The 20583-nt window shown below is 55.7% G+C and overlaps 1 protein-coding gene across 1 annotated transcript in view; it reads left to right on the forward strand.

The window, feature by feature from the left end:
* The window catches only part of ZNF185 (zinc finger protein 185 with LIM domain), a 30070-nt gene extending 15446 nt beyond the window's left edge, over window positions 1-14624 (forward strand). Inside the window, exons 15-30 of the mRNA XM_086470370.1 lie at window positions 1194-1238; window positions 1648-1734; window positions 2601-2684; window positions 3193-3291; window positions 3728-3826; window positions 4478-4591; window positions 6298-6378; window positions 6580-6681; window positions 7127-7276; window positions 8586-8699; window positions 8978-9073; window positions 10276-10377; window positions 11775-11843; window positions 13414-13488; window positions 13853-13955; window positions 14526-14624. Of these exons, the coding sequence (XP_086326496.1) occupies window positions 1194-1238; window positions 1648-1734; window positions 2601-2684; window positions 3193-3291; window positions 3728-3826; window positions 4478-4591; window positions 6298-6378; window positions 6580-6681; window positions 7127-7276; window positions 8586-8699; window positions 8978-9073; window positions 10276-10377; window positions 11775-11843; window positions 13414-13488; window positions 13853-13955; window positions 14526-14624 (1519 nt within the window). The remainder of the gene's footprint in view (window positions 1-1193; window positions 1239-1647; window positions 1735-2600; window positions 2685-3192; window positions 3292-3727; window positions 3827-4477; window positions 4592-6297; window positions 6379-6579; window positions 6682-7126; window positions 7277-8585; window positions 8700-8977; window positions 9074-10275; window positions 10378-11774; window positions 11844-13413; window positions 13489-13852; window positions 13956-14525) is intronic.
* The last annotated feature ends 5959 nt before the right edge of the window (window positions 14625-20583 follow it).

The raw sequence follows: 20583 nt of genomic DNA on the forward strand, positions 1-20583 counted from the left end.
TCTCTAGGCCTCCAACCACGTATTTACTTTTGCAACAAAAGACCCCCTAGAAAACCCCCAACCCAACCCCCAAAAGGAAACTGCCCATCCTGTAAACTGTCTGGGAAACCAAAAGGTTCAGTGACGAGGAAAGGTGTGTCCTGGCTCTCAGGTATTGGGGAAAGGAGTTACAGATCCCAGAATCCCAGGCAGCACAGTGTAGCTGAGCTGCTGCTTGTCTCCAAACGCCCAAACGAAACCCACCATCCCGGCTCTGCTCGTCCTTTGGGTGTATGAGAGTCACCTGCCCCCCGCCCGCCAGGACCTGTCCTGGGCAGGATCCTGCCCCTCCGGTGGGCACCAGCGGAGTTTCGGGCGTGCAACCAAGCTGGGAGCCACTGGATCTCCTTCGCTCGGGCTCCCCACTGCGCTTCTCTTCACTGGCCCTTGCTGGAGGCACCCCTCCCTCTCTCTGGAAAACACTGGTTTCCTTCGATCCAGAGACCCCGGTGAGCCTGGGGGTACTGCTCAGCCATCCACCGAAGGCGACTAACCTGCCTGCTCCACGGCAGCCCCTCTCACAGCTTTTCCAGGGAGTCTGCGCCCTCCCTGGGAAACATTTAGAGATCCCCGAATCCAGAAAGGGGTGCAGGCTGCGAAGAGCCGTGGCTGTGCCTCCCTCCTGCCCGAGGACGTGGAAGGGAGGGCGGAAAGGCATTGCCCCTGTGGCAGAAGAAGAGGAGAAGTTCAGTGAGAGCTGCTCGCTGCCCACAGCCTGGAAACAAGAAAACAGAAACGTACGATTTTGGATCAAGACCCATCAAGTTCCCTGTTTTGTCAGCACTCCTGAGACAAGCCAGAGGATGTCCAGGCTGCTCCTCCCCTCCTGTGCGTGCAGCTGGAGGTGCCTGTGTTGGCAGCTGGGGGCCGTAGGACACCCCACTGGTTTTGGAAGAGTCCTGGCTTGAATTTCCAGGCCGCTGGCATCCGTCGTACCTTGATGACGTTACTAAATGCTCCTTTGTGCTTCGTACACGCCGAATTTTCCCAAAGTTTCTTGCCATTTTACCTGTAGAAACATACTGAGGAACATCTCTAGGAAGTTTTAGGGATTTCCTCCTCTCTCTTTTATTAAATGCTTAAGAAAATAATTGTAGAACATTACCCAGGCCAAACCAAAGGCACTTTCTAAAGCCCTTTTCTCTCCTTTTCAGTTATCCTGAACACACAGAAGCCAGCAATGGGTTTTACCCACCAAAGTAAGTGTAAACCTATTAACAGTGTAAACCTCACTTTTCCTCCTCGATTTTAGAGTGAGCGGGGTCTTTTCCTGACCTAGTACTGCCCTAACAAACGTCTTCTGGGAGCAGCACTTGCAAAGGGGGGGGGGGGGGGGGGGGTGGACCTGATCCACCAGCTCGAAAGGGGCTGAGCTCTTTCAGCTTCTTCCCTTGCACTCGCGTGAGCTGGTTGGATTTACGTCTCTGCCCTTCGGGTCTGCGGCGGGAAATTTACTGAGCTAAGCGGGAAGGAGGAAAAAATGTTGTGTTTGAGGCAGGAAAATCTCATGTGTGATGGTTTTGGTGCTTGCTCTGTCCCCCACCTTGCTAAGCTTCCCTCCGTGACCCAGGGGAGTCCCTCCCTTACCCAGTCCCACTCTGGTTGCAGGGATGGACCTGCAGCTGCTGCAGACGAGCCGCCCCGTCGGTACGAGACCTCTCGCTACCTGGAGGATGCAAAGGCTGAACCTGCAAGGTCAGGGCCTGGTGCTGGTGCTCCCAGTGCCGCTCGCAGAGCGCAGATGTGGGGGGCAGAGTAAGTAACTGGTCCTGAGTGGGAAGCAGAATCCAAACTGGGCAACAAAGCAAGCGGAGCCAGGAAACCATAGGCAGCCAACTGGTGGGAACAGCATGCTTTCTGTTCGCTGTTACACCCCAACTGCCTTCTACAGAAGCAGCCCAGGAGCAAATACAGCAGCTTTGCCGCTGCTTTTAGCATTGATCTCAAAAGCATCTCCCTTGCACGTGCTTTTTAGCGTGTGCTTCCCCCCCCCCGACAGTGTCAGAGGTGCAGAGTCGGGAAAGAATTGCTGCTGTTGACAGCAAACACTCTAATCTCCCTGAAGCTGCTTTCTTCGCTTAATTTAGCCCATTATTTTGGGACTTGACTCCATGTATTGGCTTACCAAAGGACTTGAGGTGAGAAAATGATGTCTTCGACCTCCCAGCTGAGGTGAGGAGGATCCCAAGGTTCCCAGGAGGATGGTGTAAAACCCAAGAGCTAGAGCTGCTGCTAGTCACGTAGGAATGCCTGCCCCAAAGTTATTCACATGATGCTTTGTCCCAGGTGCGTGATCCTGTGACAGGCCAGAGAAGTCATGTATCCTGCCGCGCCGTGTGTGAATTGAGGTCAAGTTCCCGCATTAGTTCCACTAACAGCCTCTATTCTTCTTGATTGGAGAGAGTGAAAATGTTTTTTTTTCTGAAGGAAAATCGGTTCTATGAGAAAATTACTTTCTGTTTCCTGGTCTCATATAAAGTGCAGCGTTGTTATTTCACACAAGTGCCCCCCGAAGCCTTTGGCAAGCTATCCAGCTGTAGATTCCTTCCTTTTATTGACAGGTCTAGCTTGCAGGCTGCTGTCCCTTCTCCTCCTACTGAGAGCGCCCTTGTGCACCTACAGGACACAGAATATCCCTTTGAAGGGTAAGAGTCGGGTAAATTTAGTGCGTGTATGAGTAATACTGAGGATTAAGGGACATGGAATGGGCAGGCACAGAAAGAGGCTTCTTTTCCCGGCTTTTGTCCCCAGGATGAAGGCGACTGTGCTGAGGTTTAAAGCGCAGCTTGCAAAAGAAACCGAGATGTTTGCGTTGTATCCCTCCTCCGCCGCCTTCGATGTCAGCCGAGCACCCCAGCTTTTTTTTTTTCTCCTCCCTTGTGTGCTCGGTGGGGTTCAGTCGCTGCTTTCTCCTTCACTGCTGATCCAGTGAGGTGCTACAGTGCTGCTGGAGTGGCAGCAAGGGAGCTGAAAGGCCGCTGAAACGTGCTGAAACAGACCTGCAGTCTGTGGTCCCTAGAGAAAAACCCTGGTGCAGGATAGGGAGTGGTAGAGATGGACACCAGCCTTGCCTGGTGAGTAGATAGTATTTACCAGTGCAAGGGTTCGTGTGCCAGTTATTAAAGATGTCACGGGCCTTTCTTTGGTGATCAGGTCTGTCCTGGGCTACGAGGAGAGCAGCAGCACCCAAGAGAACAGATACACGAGTCCCGAGGGCCCAGCATGCAGCAAGCCTTACTGGAACGAAGCGACGTAAGGACCTGGGGTGCTAACCCCGTATTTACTGACATTTTCTTTCTCATTACGGAAAGCCCTGGAAATACTGATTGCTCAGAAAATACTGAGCACAACCGATCGGGTGATACACATCCTGATGGAGGGCAGTAAATACCCTGACACCCTGCAGGTCTGCTTTCATGCTAGAAAGCAGCATGTTTGTCTAGAGAAAACATGGTTTGGGCTGGCACTTTTAAGAGCTCATTTTGGCGGTGGAAATGTTGCCGTTTGACCCGTCCTTTGGATTCCGAGCAGTTAAGCAGCGCTTTGTGCCGTGCTGAAGTCAGTGCTTCATCGTGCTGCTGGAATTCCCTCCACCAAAGCCTTGTGACTTTCTTTCTTCTCAGTGTGCCTTGACCTGAGCTTTCAGGTGTTTGTGGCAGCACAAGTGAGGTTGCTTTTCCTTTGCCAGGGCTTCCCAAGATTTCAAAGAGGGGAACACCCCTAGAGAAGGGGGGCACGAGAGCACGCAGGCCTCAGCTGGCTACAAACCAGAGCTGATCCCAGACGGGTAAGTGGTCAGTAGGACTCACCCGTGGTATCTGCTCCCTTCATTCCTAATTCTTCATGTCATCCCCTGTCCCCAATGTACCTGAGGCCACAGAGCAGCTCCTCTGCTTTGCACCCAGGAGTGGGGACTTTACAGCAGGCAATCCCACCCGTACTGGTGGGAAAAGCCGGTTGGATGGGAGAGACTCACCCAGTGCGGGAAGTCCAAGAGACCGTTTCTGCACTGGCAGCGTGTGACGTTGGGCATCAGCGTGGCTCCCTCGGCACTGCGTGGCAGGCAGCGGCTTCTGCTGCCCAGAGATCTCAGCAAGTGCTCCCTAAGCGGTTATGAATGCTGCAAAATCGGACACGTGTCCTGAGGTGTTGGAAGCATCTGTCAGTCCGAGGAATTCTGACACGAGTGCTTTTTCCTGTGCCTAACATTCTTCTCCTGTGACAATGGTGGATGAAAGGCCTTTAGCTGCGATCCTACAAGCTAGAAGGGCGTTCCTACACGTGACTCCCACCCAATGTGGTACCGGAGCACTTCGGAATAGCTCTGGCCGAGCCACGTCTCCTGCTCCCTGCCTGGTGGCTCCTGTCTAGGGAATGGATGTCTACCCACCCCAGCACATTTCTTCTCCACTGCCTTAAGCACAGATCTTTATTTTAGGTTTTCAGACTCAAACCACCACAGTGAGAAGGGGCAAGACCCTCCTGACCATGACGTCCACCCAGAGCCTCCCCGGTCGAAGGAACACACTGAACATGAACCCAGCATGACTAGGTGAGGAATCGGGTATTCACCCCCCCGCCTTTTCCTGTAGGATGAGGGTTAATTCCTCGTGTGTCTTCCCCCACGTACCTATGATGGTAAAATCTTCTCCCGGGCTCCCCTTCTGTGCCTGACTCTAGCGCTGCCTCTACTGAGTGAACCTTTCACTATGGTTTTACGTGAAAGCCTGGGAGAAAACATCCTCCTGAGGTGGAGGTGTCAAACGCAGTCCAGCTGGACTGCCAAGGGCTGCTGCCTCGCCCTTACGTCTGGGAGCAGGGATTCCCTGCTCCTTCCCACTGACCCGTGACTCCACTGGGTTTGCGGTGGCTGCCTGGGTGCCTTCAGTCTGCCTCGTGCAGAACGGTGCAGGGCTAAATGTCCAAGTGGAAGGACTTCATGGCCTGATTGCTTTGTATTTTCCCCCTAAATTTGAAGAGTTGAGGCTCTTGATCAACTTGGGCTTCCTCACACGTGTTTCAGTGAGCAACCCATCTTCAAAGCAACTTGTAAACCAGACTTCTCTTCTCCCCCAGGTCCATGCCATGCTCCAAGGACAGCACTAGCGGGAGCACGGACGTTAACAAGGGGATATTGCCCTGTGTGCAGGGTGAAGAAGTCACTTCGAGAAGGCAAGAGAAATAACGGGCTTGCTTTTTCTGATGAGAGAACATGGGGACTTTACTGCAGGTGGTTGTGGAGAAGGGACTGGGGAAGCTGTGTTTGGGGTTAGGAGTCACCAAGCTGGGCTTTCTTTAGGAGTGCATGGTGGGACAGCAGAGCGTGTGGTTAGCGAGGAGCGAGCTCAGGAGGGGGAGCTGGGAAAAGCAGCAGGGAGAGAGCAATGGTGTCAGTGTCCTGTCCTCCTGGGTCCTTCTGATGAGAGGAGTTACCCTGGATACACCACAAATACTCCAAGCTGTAGTTCTTCATCACGCAGGGAGGCTGAAGGAGGTGTTCCCAGCAACGCAAGCAGAAGTTAGACTGCTGAAGAAAGAAGTTACAGAGAGAAAACTTGCCCATTCTCTTCAGTACCCCCCAGCAAAGTGACCAAGATGGAGAAAACCCCATCTGTTGCCCACTCCATGCCTCCCCGAGTCCACAGACTTCACTTTGGATAAGCCCTCAAGCTTACCAAGCTACCAAGAGGAATGCAGAGCCCCGCTCTGAGAGTCTTGGTGCTTCCAGGCGCAGCGCCTTTGGGTCAGACTTACCAAGGGAGCAGTCAGGAATGCTGCTGCAGCATCGGTCCACCAAGAAATTCCTGCTCTTTGCAGTAAATTGATTTTGAGTCTGAGCTCCTTGACAAACGCGTCCTCTTGAGGCACTTGGAACATCCCAACCCAAGTGGGAATCTGTAGTCAATGAACATTAGTGTTTTGCCTGAAGTAAGAATTCAAGGTATCTCCCTTGGTTGGAAAGGAACCCAAAGAAATTGATCTTGCTTTCACTTGGGGGACAGTCCCAGTCGTTTCCTGGCTCACCCCCTTAGCGAACCTGCAGGGATTGAATTCGTGCTGGTGAAGGGAAGCCCTCAGGTTTTTTGTCACGTCTCTCTGGATTACCTGGCATATTCCCGTGCAGGGATATCGTACTCTTCTTGAGGCAGGAGGTTCACCAGGGCTTGCATCTACATCCCACAGCAATGCTCTGCGCAGTGGCACTTCTGCGGTCTATAATGGTCTATAATGGTCTATAATGGTCTTCTGTCTTGGCAGGTCCAGCTCTCTGCCTAGAGAAAGCAGCGGCGCTGCTCCAGAGACCCACTGGGCACAGGAGCCTGACCCATGCCGGGAAAGGTACGGAGCCAGGGGCCCGGAGGTGCTTTACTGCTGTCTTGCACACCTTGCCTTCTCCCTGTTGCCCTGTGGGAAGGCATCACAAACGCTCATCTCTTGGCTGCTGAAGTCTGAAACCAACTTCATCCTTTGCTCACACCGTGGATGGGTTTAGAGCCAAGTGCTAAAGCTGCTATAACAGGCTTTTTCCTCCCTGACCAGGATCACTCCAGCTTATGAAGAACAAACCCGTCCCACCACAGAGAGGCACCACGAGAGCCCAGGAGACTGGAGACACCAGGAGCCGAACCCCATGGCAGCCAGGTGCAGTGGGACCTTCCCTTTGTTCCTCCCCGTCAAGGGCTCTCAGTTCCTCATCCTTTGCCATTCCCGCTTCTCGATGCACACCGGGCTGAAGCCCTGGGCCGCTGTAAATCTGCCCAGCGTACGGTAATCGAGTGACGCTGGCGAAAGGAATATTAGGTTTGGGTTTCCATCCACGTGTGGCTGTTCGTATTTCATCCCAGTTCACAAATTAACCTCAACTGCTGAGCCTTGCAGCGTTTCGTTGTGCTGGGAACTCAGCTCAAGGCGGTGAGGGAAGCAGCACAGACCTCTGCCATTCCCCCTGCCCTTAAGAACCTCCCAAGAGCACGGTGGCCCAGGTTTTCCTCCTTGCCAGTGGAAAGAGGCGTGATCCAGCCTCGGCAGATTCTGAACACTTGGGTGAGCTGTTGGCTTGATGGTCAGATTGGCTCGAATTCTTTAGCAGGGCTCACTTCAGCTCACAAGAGAGCGCCCAGGAGACCCAGCATCCCATGCCACTGTACGTGGACCGCCAGCCTTTTAACGCCAGTGTGCCAGCCCCCAGCCACAGGATACCATCCTATGTGGACAGCCAGGTGTTCAGCACCAGAAGGTGAGGGTTTGGGGATGGGATACGGAGAGAGGGAAAGCTGCTGGCGCAGAAATACGTGACACAAACTCTGGCCCAGGTTGTGCGATCGCTGCGTCGAGAAGTGAGAACAGGATTTTGTTCCCAGAGGGAGCAACCGTATTGCCAGGTCTCGCCACACGTGGAGCAAGGTCATTTTTGGACCTGAAGGGCTGAAGAAAGGGGTTCAGGAGATCTGAGCTGATAATTGCTCTGTAACACTGGAAGAGTTCTTGGCAGGCTGTATCCAGACCACCTACACGGTGCCTGGAAACCCGGCAGATGTGGAGACCACATCTGCTTCTCCTCTGTAGCTGCAGAGATGGTGATCCAGGAGCAGTCTGGGTTTTATTTCTCACGACCCTTGATGATGTAACAGACAAGTTGTACACTCATAACTACTATTTTTACATGTGTATGTCTCTGCAGTCATGTGATCTGAGTGTAGCCTTCACCTCCCTTAGCACTTTTCCGAAGGCTGGTGGCACAAAGCTCCCATTTACTTTTGGAGGCATTTGAGGACTAGGACCAGAAAAAACGGGACAGACCTTTGTTGTACTTGATGGCTGTCCTCACGCCCCGGCGCTGCGCGGTGCTGACGGGTCTCTGCAGTGCACGAAACTCACGCTTCATTCCTGCCCTTGGGTTGCTATCACAGACCAAATGCCTGTCTTGCCCAGAGCAGGGTTTTTCTCATCTTCTGGGATGAGCTTAGCCTCTCCCTCTTTCTCTCTTCAGTGCAGCATTGTTTTGCAGTGTTTTGCAGCGTTGTTTAACGTGAAGTTGTACGGCTGCCTGAAGCTTTAATCAGGATCAAAGTGCTGATATACAATATAAACATCATCTGTGCCCCAGGGCACTTGCAAGAAAAGAATGCCCGTAAGCCGTAAGCTCGTTTTCTCTATTGAAATAAAGAGCCTGAGCCCTGCCCGCAGGTTCCAGCCATTCCAATAATGGGCTCTGCCTTGGACAAGGGAAAACGGGCAGGCCTGGCACCCCGATGGGCCAGCTGGTCCGCAGGTCACACGTGCAGATGGTGCAGCGGTGGCTTTGGTGGGTGCTGGGGAAGGCAACAAGATTTATCCACTTCTGAGCTGCTTCGGCTTTGCTCTCGAGCGTTAGGCTTGGAGTCTGCTTTCCTCCCTCAGAGCTTGCTGGGCAGGCTGCAGCTGCAGAGCCGGGGCAAAGGGGGAATGTCGTGACAGCAACTGCTGAGACAAAATACTGGTTACCCCTGTGGGGACTCCAGTGACGCCTGGTACGATGTGATCGGGGCTTTGTGCTTCCTTGCCAGGCCTACCCCGGATTACGAAGGGAGAGTTTATGAGGGGAGAGGCAGCCCTAGGAGCAGCAGATATGACAGTCCCAGTGCCAGGGGGCACTGTGAATTTAGCCCCACAGCTGGACGGTAAGGAGTCCAAGATGGGGGGAGGGAATCCAGACTTGTTAACCCAAAGAACACCCCGCTGCTACACTTACTCAGTATCTGGAGTGTCCTGACCCGCTTTTTACTAATCCCCTGGATCTAAGCGTGTGCAGCGAGGTGCTGCTTGCGAGGAGGGCTGTGGGGCGCGGGGGATTTTGGCGCTCAGCGGGGGAGACGTTTGGCCAAGATTCTCCCCACTTGTGAGAATCCCTCGTGTGCACAGGGTCAGTGCTTGAGACTCTTGTCGCTTCCTTTGGCAGCCACGACTCCCTCCCCAGGGATACCACCCTGTCCGTTCCCCAGAGAAGCCACAGGGTGCCGTTCTACATGGACAGCTTGAACTATAACAGCACCAGGTAAATGGGTGGACTCGGTGGTTGTGAGGAAAACCTCCGTGCAAGTGTTGGGGAAGAGAAGCCAGGAAGCAAACCAAGAGCTGAGAGAGACACAAATGGTTTCCAGGGAGCAGATGTGTGATCTAGAGGCACAGAACTACCCTTAAACCTTTCCTAGCAAAAGCCACCCAGCACAGGGGCTGTGCTACATCCACCTCTGGTCTCTGTAGCTTTTTCACCATGTGGGGTGCCACAACGGAGTGACAGGGGAATGAAGGGTTGGTTCCTGGCTACCCTCCCTTGACCAGAAATGGGCCTTTGCAGAGGCTACAGGAAAAAAAAAAAAAAGAGCTAAAAGCAACAAGAGGGGCCAGAGAGAGGGTCGCGATCTCCAGAACGTCAATGATTAGATGACTGAACTGGCCCCAGAACGAGGCTGTTGGAAAGGGTAGGAGGAGGTGCCCAATATGGAATACCGTGACCCTGGGCTTTCCGCAGTCCTTCGTCGCACCGTCAGTCCATCCACACGTGGTCTGGCACTGTACGGAGGCACCAGCGTAGGTCTGAGCGGTGGATTGGTAAAGGGGAGCGTGCTGTGGGTGTGAACAGGGGGCACAACATCCCTGGGTAGCCCAGGACTGGCTCCAGGCGGGGTCAGCTTCACCCCTGCAAAGCAAACGTAGCAGGTCCCATTGCCGAGTGGATGGGCAAGGCTGTTTTCCAAAGGCATTTTAGGAGCCAAAGCTTTGCCACCTTCTCCCTTCTGCGGCTCTTGAAATGATTAAGTTGGGGACAGTTCTGCTGGGGGTAGTTATGGTGGGCTTTGGCCAGTACGTCCCCGTCTCCTCCTCTCCTGCAGTGTGGTGTGTGCTGTTTCCCTCCATAGCTGCTCCCGCTCAGGCTGCAGGATTGATTTAAGGTCTGGAGTTATTTGAAGAGCTTGTTTGATCTTTTCTCTCATGGCCCTATAAATGAGACTTTTTTTTTTTCCAAATCACTTCTCCAGGGAAGTAGTACTGTTCCGTGGCTGATATAAAAAGAGAAAGGAACCTTTTTGGTCTGTGATAAAGATGAATTAATCCGTATGGTTAAGGGCCTTAATATTGCAGCCTCCCAAACGGCCCTCCTAGCAGCAGGGCTAGGCCTTTTCTTGGCCACCAGATCACGTCATGGCTCCTGTGTCCAGCGCCACGAGACTTTTCTCTCTCTCTCTCTCTCACCAGGCTTCTCTCGAGTTCGAGCGAGAGGATCTGCAGCCCGGTGCCCACCTTGCCGCCCCACAGCCCAGTGGCCTCTGGCTACCAGCCCGATTCCAGCGCTGCCGGGTAAAGAGCGACGGGGGGTCGCGCCCCTCCTGCTGCAATCCAGGCTATGCTGCCTGGCGTGTGGCCCACGGGGACGCTTCTCAGCCGCTTCTGGCTCGGAGCACAGGCATTGCCGTGGTGGCCAGAGCCACCCAGAAGGCAGAGATGGGCTGGGGGGCTTTGCTCCGGGTGCCCTTTTATAGACACCGGGATGTAGCTCCCTGTAGGAGTCGTGTCTTTTCTGTTTAGCGCGGCAAAATCATGACTCCTCCGTAAGACACCGCAGCTGGAGGGACACGATGGAGCTCCTCGTGCCGTACACGCTCCTCACACGTGTGGGGCTCTTGGGAGACTCTTTGCCTTGCTGTCTGTTATGAACTGGGGCTGGAGCCAGGACCCTGTCACCTATGACTGAGGACAGCATCCCGTGTGGCTGTCAGCTCCGAGCTGGAGTCTGGGATTTGTGGTTTCCACAGGCTCCACCTGCAGTGAAAGCTGCTGCCCAGTTCTGCACAATTTAGAGAGGGGTTTCAAAGCGGTGAGGGGTCAGCACAGGCTTTGCTAGGTAAGATTTGGGTCCTCCTGGCCTTGCTCCTGCCTGCTTATCACAACCCCTGTCCAAGCAGGAGACTCTCAGCTGAAACACTTGACAGGGGAAGTGTCTCGGCCAAGTTAAAAGAAAGCTTTGCTTTTCTTCCCTTAGCTGTGACACGGCTTGGTTTGCTCCTGTGAGGAGAGAGGATTAATCGTAGCTTATAGGCAGCGACGAAAATGCACCGTGGAGAAAGAGCTTGATTAGTTCCTTTTATGGCTCTGGAAAGAGCCGGTGGGCACGTGGCTCCCCTCGATCTGTGACGGAGCTGCGGACAGACGGACAGATGGGGGGCGTGTAATTTTGAAACCGGAATTTTAAAGAGGGAGGAATAGGCGAGAAAGGTCAGCGCCGTAAGCAAAAACATCCCCAGACCCAACCAGCAGCGATTTATAAGGGATGGAAACGCTGGAGACAGTCCAGCCACCAACCGGGGCGGTGAGCAGGGCTGTGCCAGCCGGGTGTTAACGCTAACGGGCAGAACCACAAGCTCTCTCAATGCTTATTGTGTGCCTAATCCTGACACGATTTGAAAAAGACTTAGCCTTGCAAAACAGGGGATAACGGGATGAAAGAGTTATATTATCCACCCCATTCTTTTTAATTACCTCGATTTGTTTTGGTGGGTTAATTAGAGGGGTGTAGTAGTTGCTATTTAGCCACAGTGCTTGATATTGAGTATTTATTCAAGAACAGCAGCGTCTCGCTCTGTGCCTTCTCGTGCAGGTGGCACAGAGTGCACCGCTGTGGTCCCTGGCGCTGCCTCTCCTTAGCTCCGGCCTTTTCTAACGCAAATCCTTCTCGTTCTGCTTCCCTCCCTCCCTAGAAAAGGGGTCCTCTTCGTGAAGGAGTACGTGAACAGCAGCGAGCTGTCGGCCTCCCCGCGCTACGGCAGGTACGAGGGGCGCCCAGAGCCGGTCGTGTGTGTGTCTCCAGAGGTGGGCAGAGCGGCGGCAGGATGGCTGGGCCAGCCCCTGGAGCGGTCAGCGCTGCGTCAGCACGCCCTTGTGCCCGAGCCGTTCGCCCCGGGGGGATTATTGCATCGGGTGGGCTGTTTTGCTAAGGCAGCAGTGCTGCTCTGGGGACCCCAGGGATGTCTCGGGCACTGGGCTGTCTGGTCCCAGAAGGACCTCTGTCCCGCAGCTCCTAGAGGAGGGGTGAGCTCCCCGTCCGAGTGGGCTGGTCTCTAAGGCGGGTGATGGGACGCAGACACGACGCTGCAGTTTTTTAGGCTGCGTACTTGGTGCTGTCAGGCTTCGCTGTGCTTTTGCACACATAAACAAAGGACTGGAATCGGTGAGAAAAATGTGGAGGTTGGGGGTTCTCAAAAAAAAAAAAAAAGAAAAAGTGAATTGTGAGTCAGAAAAAGTTAAAAGATGCCATTTCCAAGCTTAAATCTTCAGCTTTTTGCGTTCTGCTCGAAGGTAACTACGTAAAGCTGCTTCAGATTGACACCAATGTGACTGAGAGCAGAATTTAGCCCGACGTACCTCGTGCTTACAGGGATGTGGCAGCCAGTTAACACCCAGTTTGATGCCTCCCTGCTGGCGTTTATCCTCCCTCAGCGCTGTGCTGGCGTGGCTGCGCTAGCTGATTACAGGCCCCACAAATCTCCAGCTTTTCCGGGAGGTCAGCAGAGCAGATGGCAGCAACCAAAGATAAGCCTGTTGCCCCAGCCTCTAAAAACCACGGGCAACCCGAAGGCCGGGAGGGAACGCTCAGCTAGGTGGGACTAAGGAGGTGCTCTGTGCCTTTCCCTGCGTAATAGCTCAGGATTTGGGGCGAGTACGCAGTGAGAACAGCTCCTATTTATAGGGTCCGTGTGTAAACAGCAGTGAGGCCAGACGAGTCTCAGCGATGAGTGCACCGGAGGCAGGATCTCGCAGGTTGCCTGTCCAGCAGCAGCGCGGGGTTTTGCCAATCCCACGTAGCAGCCAGTGGAAAACACGTTGGTCCCCGTCGGCTGGGTCCCAGCCCAGGCGTGTCCCAGCTCCAGACGTGCCGGACGGCGTGCTGTGGGCCCGCGGGCAGCGGAGCCAAGGCTCTCGCTGACAGGGGAGCCCTTGTTTCCCCTTCCTCCTCTCCTGCTCCCCCTATTTTTAGCCCTCCTTCCCAGCTTGGCAAGGTTGTTGGGTCTTCTCAGCCTTCTCCTGAGCGCTATCTGGCAGACCCTCGCGTGGGATTAACAGCACGGGCTTCCTGGCAGGGAATGGGGATACTGCCACCGCTGTGGTGAACCCGCAGCGTGAATCCAGCACAGCTGGAGGTGCTGCTGCTGGCAGCCCCTCTCTGGTAGGGAACCCCCTTTTCAGAGCTGGTTAGGAAGGACCAACCTTCTCTGCAAGCACCAGGCAGCTGGGACGTTGCAGTTCGGACTCGGGTTAATGATTAATGTTTCTGTCTGAGATGCTTTTCCCCACGTGTCGCTGTCAAGTGCTGCTCTTCCCTTCTGTCTCCAGCGGCAGCCTTGTGGATTTGACCGATGTGGAGCGAGCAGCCTACAGCCACCACAGCTACCTGCCCAGCGCTCCCCTGCAGAGGTAGGGCACTTCGGGGTTGCCTTGCGGGGGCGGTTCCAGCAAACTGTTCAACAGAAAGGACTTTCAGGTTCTGCTTTTTTAGAATATTGGTATGTGTTTGGTGAAGTAGCAGCGCGAAGCGTGAAGGGTCTTGGGAAAATACAGTGACACTGACTTTAGGATGCGCCCTGCCCTGCTGTAGTGGTCTCTGCACGCCGAGGTTAACACACGTCCCTCCGTGCTGTCACTTGGCATGGCCAGACGTAGTAGAAGCAGGTAGCTCGTGGAGAGCAGTGCTGGCGTTGGGTAAGAACCCTCTGGAACCAGCACTGCGACTGGAACCAGTCTGTGCTACAGAGGAATTCACTCTCCTGTTCCTTCACAGGTCCAGTGAGCCTGTTTGCAGTTACTGCAGCCGTGAGATCCGAGACTGCCCTAAGATCATCGTAGAGCACCTTAACATCTGCTGCCACGAGTACTGTTTCAGGGTAAAAAACCCCAAACCCTTCACTACTGACCGCCTCCTGGGTGCTGCTGGGAAACGGGGTGGTGGGAGGAGGAATCTTGGTGCAAATTTCTCTCCTCGGGCTTCCAGAGTCTGCAGTGCGCACCAAACGCTGGTGTCCACAGCGGGACCAAAAAAGCCACGCAGTCACGGGTGGTGGTTCTGTCCCCAAAAGCTTTTCAGCTCCTCAAATAAATGCCTATTAGGACAATGAGAATTCTTTACTGACAGAAGAGCAGCACCCTCTTTTCCCTGTCCTTGTGGCAGACTCGCTGCTTTTGTGGCCTTTGTGGCCCCAGTGCGGGTCTTGCCGAATCCCTCAAACCTTGCCAGGTTCACAAGTCGAGGCTGTGGGAATTGGTGGGTGTGGGAGGAGGAAGCCTGCGGTGGCATTTGCCTGTTGTGGAGAAGTTTAGCCCCAAAGGTCACCGCTTTGGCCTCCTCACACCTTTATAAAATGCTACAGAGACCGTTTCCCCACCCCCTCCACGCTGCCGCCGCTGCTGCATGGTGCTTTGGTTACCGTCCAACCCCCGTGTTTTCCCTTTGGCAGTGTGGAATTTGCCACAAAGCGATGGGAGACTTTCTGGATAAAATATTCATCCACCGGGACATTGTCCACTGTGACAAGTGCTACGAGAAACTCTTCTAGGTGAGTGCCCCTGTCCAGTGTCGGCGTAAATGGCTGGGTGAGGGAGCTCACCGAGTTTACTGAATAAAGAGCCTTTAACCCTCACGTTTAGAGTGACCCACGGAGGGGTTTTCTTTGGCATTTCAGTGGGAGGCAGCGACCCTTGTTGCGGAATTAGCTAGGAACACGCTCGAGCTGGCCCCAGGGGTCTCGGTTAGAGCCAGAACCCCTGGCCATAACGTGATAAACAGGCTGTGTTCGCTTCACGTGGGGCAGACGGGCAGAGGGCTGGCTTGAGTGGTGACAGCGACGTCCCTCAGAGGTCGAGAGTCCTCTCCAAAGGCGATGAGAGGGTTCCTCCTTGCCCCCTGGGCCCACCCGCTGCAGGGGGCTGCACGGCAGCGGCTGCGGTCGCAGCTTTACGCAGAGATCCTTCGAGCTGCGAAGCGCTGGGAAAGCGAGGGAGTTGTCTGTTGTGCCGACAAGGAAGGAGGCGGGAGGTGGTTTTGCTTTGTCTGGTTCGCTGGATGGGGCAGGAGTCGCCACAGGGGCAGCCAGAAACTCTGGGATCCTGCAGAGACGCCTCCTTTCCTCCCTCGGCCTCCCGGTGGAGAGGAGGAGGGGAAGGGGCACCTGCCTCGCCGCGTACCCGGCTGCTCCGTTCTCCCCTTGATGCGATGTGACTGGCCAGCCTTTCCCATCCCGTCCCTGCACGCTCTCCCGCTCCACTGACCTCTGGAACACCCCGATATGGGTGGTGCTCACCTTCTCCTTATTTCCTTGCAGGGTCTTGCAAAGCCGGAGAAGGCAGCCCGTGGAAAGGCCTCAGCAGCAGAACCCACCTAGATGTTCCTGACTGGCTAAGATAGCAGAATTCCTGCTCCTCCCTCCTTTCCTCAAGTTATTTCCCCTCTCGCTGCCTCATCACGACGAGCGAGTTGAGCATCCGCTGGTTCGTGCTGTCAGCTGCGTACGAGCCAAGTGCCAGCGGTGACAGGATGAGGCAGTGGCATCCCCAGAGATAAGTGGGCTGATGTGCCAAAGGTGCTGAGCCCCTCCGCCTGTCTTTTAACTTCATTAGGATTCCAGAGTGCTCCCTGCGTTGGAAATCAGGCAGAGCTCCTTGGGTCTCTCTAAGCTAATTGCGAGAAACCTTTTCTGATCTATTTTTTCCTTTTTTTCCTTCCATTTCTGCAACCAGGCTGCAGCTTAGCGTGTGTGAGCTGGCACGGAGCAAGCAGATACGAGAAGCGCTAAACCCTAAATTTGGATTCTTGGGAGGGTTTGAATTTAGTTCTTAGCAAAAGCCTATTTCTGCTTCGCTCACCCCCAAGTTCTGCCTAGAAATAGCTTCTGCCTGATTTCCATTCGCCTCCCGCGGACTTTCAGGAGCACTCGCAGACTCACTTTGCTCTAATTGTGTGTCAGCTTTAATTTCCCTTTCCTGCCTGCTCCCTCGAGGGCCGGTGGCTGCAGCAGCGTGTGCGCCCGCTGTCTGTTTGGGAAGATAACGCTCGCTTTCACCTGGTAGTTTAACGTGGCCTCTGAGGGTAGGTGTCTCCGGGCCGTGCACAACGTGCCGGAGAAGAGGGATCTCAATTGCCTCTTGGCACGGCTTGACTGAAATCTGAATTCCCCCCCCCCTCACCGAGATGCCGCCTCTTGCTGTAAATTATTTAACCTCACAAACGCTCCCTCACAAAACTGAACTTCCAGCAGATGTGGTACCGCCTCAAAGCCCGAATCGCGTCATTTTAGCCCTTAATTCAGAGGCTGAGAGGCTGAGAAAGCTGAATACCGAAACCTGAAAGCCAGCCCCTAAAAGCACAGCTCTGAATGCGCCCGTGTCCTCTTTGAAAGCGCCAGGGGCGTCCGCAAAGCGCCCCACGTAGCTCTTGGGTGGAACTAAGCGAGGGCCAAAGCTCTGCCGCGGCCTACCCTGAGCCGGGGAGCTCTCCAGGCGGTGGGAGCTGGCCCGCAGGCAGCAGCTCAGCAAGGGCAGGTTTTACAGCACCGGGGCTGCTTTGCTCTTTTTTTTTTTTAGGCCGTTGTACCAGTTTTTGAACCGAACTACAGGCACGGCCTCGGAAATGAGCCCAACTGAAGGCGGTAACGCCGCTGCTGGCAGAGTTAAAGCTGTGCCTGTGATGGGGAGGGGGGGGGCAGCGCCGTTTGGAGCGTGTGTGGCACAACCAAGGGACCACCAGCCCCCTCCCCCCCACCCCAACCCCCGCAGGCACAAAGGCGTGATTTTCCAAAAATGACCCTGCTTTTAGCTGCCCCCATCCCCACGTGACCAAGAGGGTAGAGAGGCGCTACTTTCTGACCAGAAGAGGGTCGCAAAGCCGCTCGTCTCCCCAAATCGCTCATTTCTGAAGGCCACGGCCACCGCGTCCTTACTGGGAGGACTGGTACTGGACTGCCTGGTCCAGCAGCTGTTACCTGTCTCGTTATGCCGTGGGCAAAGGGGGATTGTTTTCAGATACGGGTGGGCCGCAGAAATCACGCTCCTGAGGGGGGTCCGTGGCCTTACGGGGAGCAGGATTTGTCCCTGGGGTGTTGGGCACCGCCTCGCTCAGCGCCGCGGGTCCCTGTCGCGATTGTCCCGCAGCTCTAATAAACAGCCAAAGCTCACGGGCGGCTCCTGCCTCTGCCCCCTGCTCCGAGGGGCTGTGGCCGTGGTTTTGTTCGCTCCTCCGCGGCCTGCGGGCACGGCCCGTCAGTGAAGGCGCCGGGTGCTTCGTTGGAGGATGGGGCAACATGAGAGAGAAGACGGGGTCCCAACGAGAAGGGGTGTTCTCAGAGGAAGGGGGGGGGGGGGTTGCAGCGAACTGACGTTGAAGTCTGCTCTAAAAACCTGCTGTGACCTGGGGAAAAGGGCGCCTGGGCTCACAGGGTGCCCTCCTAAGCGTGCCGGGGGGTCCCAACCTGAAAAATCACCCCCGTGTCCAGAACGGGGGGAGTCTGGGATTCTGCTCTTGGAGGTCCTGCCCGTCCCTTCTTCACGTGTTTCCTAGGATTGGGCTGAGGAGAAGGCCCGTCCTGCTGCCACCTCTGCGCAGCGTCATCACAAAGGGTTCGATGGCATTTTTGCCCCCCCCCCCCCAAGCCCCATTACTGCCCAAAAGGAACCTGCAGCCATTCTAAAAATCCTGTGGTTTAAATGGGTTTGGCCTGAATTTTGAAGAATTGCTGACCTGCCCCTCCCTGCTCCGCCCTCCCACAACAAAAAACAAATGAATTATTTAAAGATGTGAATCTTTTTCCTGGAATTTTGTGGGGAAAGGGTCATTGGCACGCAGGTTTCTCCTACGTGACAGATGAGGTCACGTATTCCCCACAGAAACAAACCAGATCTTATCTCGCTAGAGACCCTGCTGCTCCTGGGGACAAACCGTGATTATTTCATGGGAAATCACACAAACGTGTGTAAAGGCGACAAGATGCGATGCCGGTGACCACGGGCGGCCCCATCCCCGTGCTGAAGCGGTGCCCCAGAGCCCCGGGCTTTTTGGAGACCCCATCTTCTGCGCCGGCTCAACCTTCCCAGAACAACGAGCGCGACGCTCGGCGTTCAGGCCAACTCCTAAGGGAAAAAAAAAAAAAGGGCTTTGCTCATAGCACTTGTCCTTGATGACAGCAAGAGAACATCTAACGCTTACCCAAAGTTGCCAGAGGGTGTATTTGGGTCCAACATACACATTTTGGAGGAGGGTGTGAAAAGAATGACGATCTCTTTATTGTCACCCGCTGAAACCGTGTCCCGAGGAGACACTACACCCATCGTAGATTGGGAGACGCCGGCTAATCTGTGTTTTAGTGTTTTCTGCACCGTATGCACAAGGAGCGACCCCTTTTCCCGCCTCCCTCGCCAACCCCTGCCAGCCGGGGCTCTCCCCCCACCCCAGAGCAAACCCTCAGCAGACCCCAGCGAAGCACCACAGCCCCGCGGGGGGGGCGCGGCCTAAATGCCCGCTGCCCGCCGCGCCCTGAGCCCTTTGCCCGGGGGAAGACGAGCGGCTCGAAACCCCCTTGGCGGTGCCGGGAGCGGCGCAGGGCCGGGGCTCAGCCCTGAGGGCGCCGCGGCCGCCATCGCTTCCCCCGGGACCCGCCGCCGCCGCCGCCGCCTCAGGCTCAGCTCCTCGCTGCGCAGGCGCAAAACGCATCCTCACCCCCCCCCCCCCCTTCCCTCCCCAACGGGCGCGCGCGCGCGAGGCGGCGACGTTGCGAGGGAGGGAGGGGGCGGGGCCCGAATGCGCGCGCGGCGGCGGCGGCGGCGGCGGCGGCGGTTCCCTCCCGCCGTTTGCGGACGGGGCTCCAGGCGTCGCCGGAGAAAGGCGGCGGCGGCGGCGGCGGCGGGGCGGGCGGTCACCCCCCCCGTCCGTCCCCCCCCATCCCCACCCCACCCCCCCCCTCCTCCATCGGCGGCCGCGGCAGGTACCGTGTGAGGGGAAGGGGTGGGGGGAGGGCGGCCGGAGATCCTCGGCTCCGCTCGGCGCGAACCGGCCGCGCCCGAGCCCCCCGCAGCGCCCCGTGAGGGTCGCGCTTTCCTCCCCTCGCCCCCGCTCCGCTCCCTCACGCACCCCGGGCGCCCTCCCCACCCCGCTCCTCCCGCAGGGCACCCTCCCACCCCCATCCCTCTCCACCCGGGCCGCAGCCTCCTCCTCCTCTCCCCACAGCACCCGGTACCGGCTGCGACCCTCTCCCCGCCCTCCCCCTCCTCCTCCTCCTCCTCCCGGTTCCTCCCTCAGCCCCTGCCCGCGCACCGGGAGCTGTCCAGGCTCCGGGACTCCCCGGGCGGGAAACCTCCTCCCCGGGGGAGCGGGGCCGGGGGCGGCGTGGGGCCGTCGGGGGCCGCAGCCTGGCGGGTGGAGGGGCGGCGGGAGCCCCGGCCGGGGCGGGGGGCAGATGGGGGGGGGGGGGGGGGAGGGGGCGGTCGGTCGCCCCCCTTGACGGCAGCTGGGCCGCCGTGGGGAGGAGAACCCGTTAACCTGCCGGTAAAAACCCGGATGTCTTTTTTTGAAAAAGTCCGAATTATTGTCTCCGGCAGAGTCAGGCTTGAAATGCGGCTTCGTTCTTCTTTCTCCGTTTTTTAGGGCAGCCCATTCTACAGTGAAATTAAATTTTGCAGATTTATATCCCCTTCCCACTCCCCCCATATCCTCGTTGCTTTATTTGTGTGGTTTTTAGACTTAACCGGTCGTGAGAAAAGGCTGAAGGGTTCGAATCTGTTTGTTCCCCCCCTCCTGTGAAGGAAAATGCAGTTTTTGCTGCACCTCAGCCTTGGAGGGGAACTAATTTTTCAGGTGACAGATCTCATTGCTTCCCCCCGCCCCCCCCGTCCCTGCCCTCCTTGGGTCGCTGTGTTTTGCTTTGACAGCAGAACTCTCAAACTCCCCGCTGGTGCATCCTCAGCCACAGCTTGGAGATGGCTTTGGGAAGGAGAACAGTTCCGTTACTCATCCAGAGACTGAGTGATTTCATAGGAGCCAGAACGCGTGCGGGGAGATTTTTGCAGTGGGAATTGGATTGCTCGGTAACGACACGTTAAATTTCTTCTCCCGGAGTCAAAATGACTTCAGCAACGCTTCTCGCAGGCAGGATTTTGAAAGCTGTGTTTGAAGCGCGCTGCAGTCGGCTCCGCTCGCTCACAGCTCACCCAAAGTGCTGTTCGTGTTCGTTATTAATTCAAACGTAAGCCTAAAATTTTCATCTTCATGTAGAGGACCAAAGTAAAAAAAAAAAAAAAAAATCTGTCAAGTAAAAAAACCAGAGAAGAAAACTATTTTTTAGGAAACGTACTCAGCTACTGCTGTTACAAGTAACTAGGTAATAGGGAGATGCTACGGCGTGCCTGGGGGTTGCCTGTGGTTTTAGCCTTTCTTGCCTTTTGTGACACTTAATTTTCATGGTTTCCACTACCTGCTGGCTGTTAGGCCTTGAAACCAGGAGAAATCTTCAGACAGCAAAGGGAAGGGGG

This window comes from Leptosomus discolor, chromosome 9 (genome assembly GCF_034619465.1).
Source record: "Leptosomus discolor isolate bLepDis1 chromosome 9, bLepDis1.hap2, whole genome shotgun sequence".
Classification (NCBI taxonomy): domain Eukaryota; kingdom Metazoa; phylum Chordata; class Aves; order Leptosomiformes; family Leptosomidae; genus Leptosomus; species Leptosomus discolor.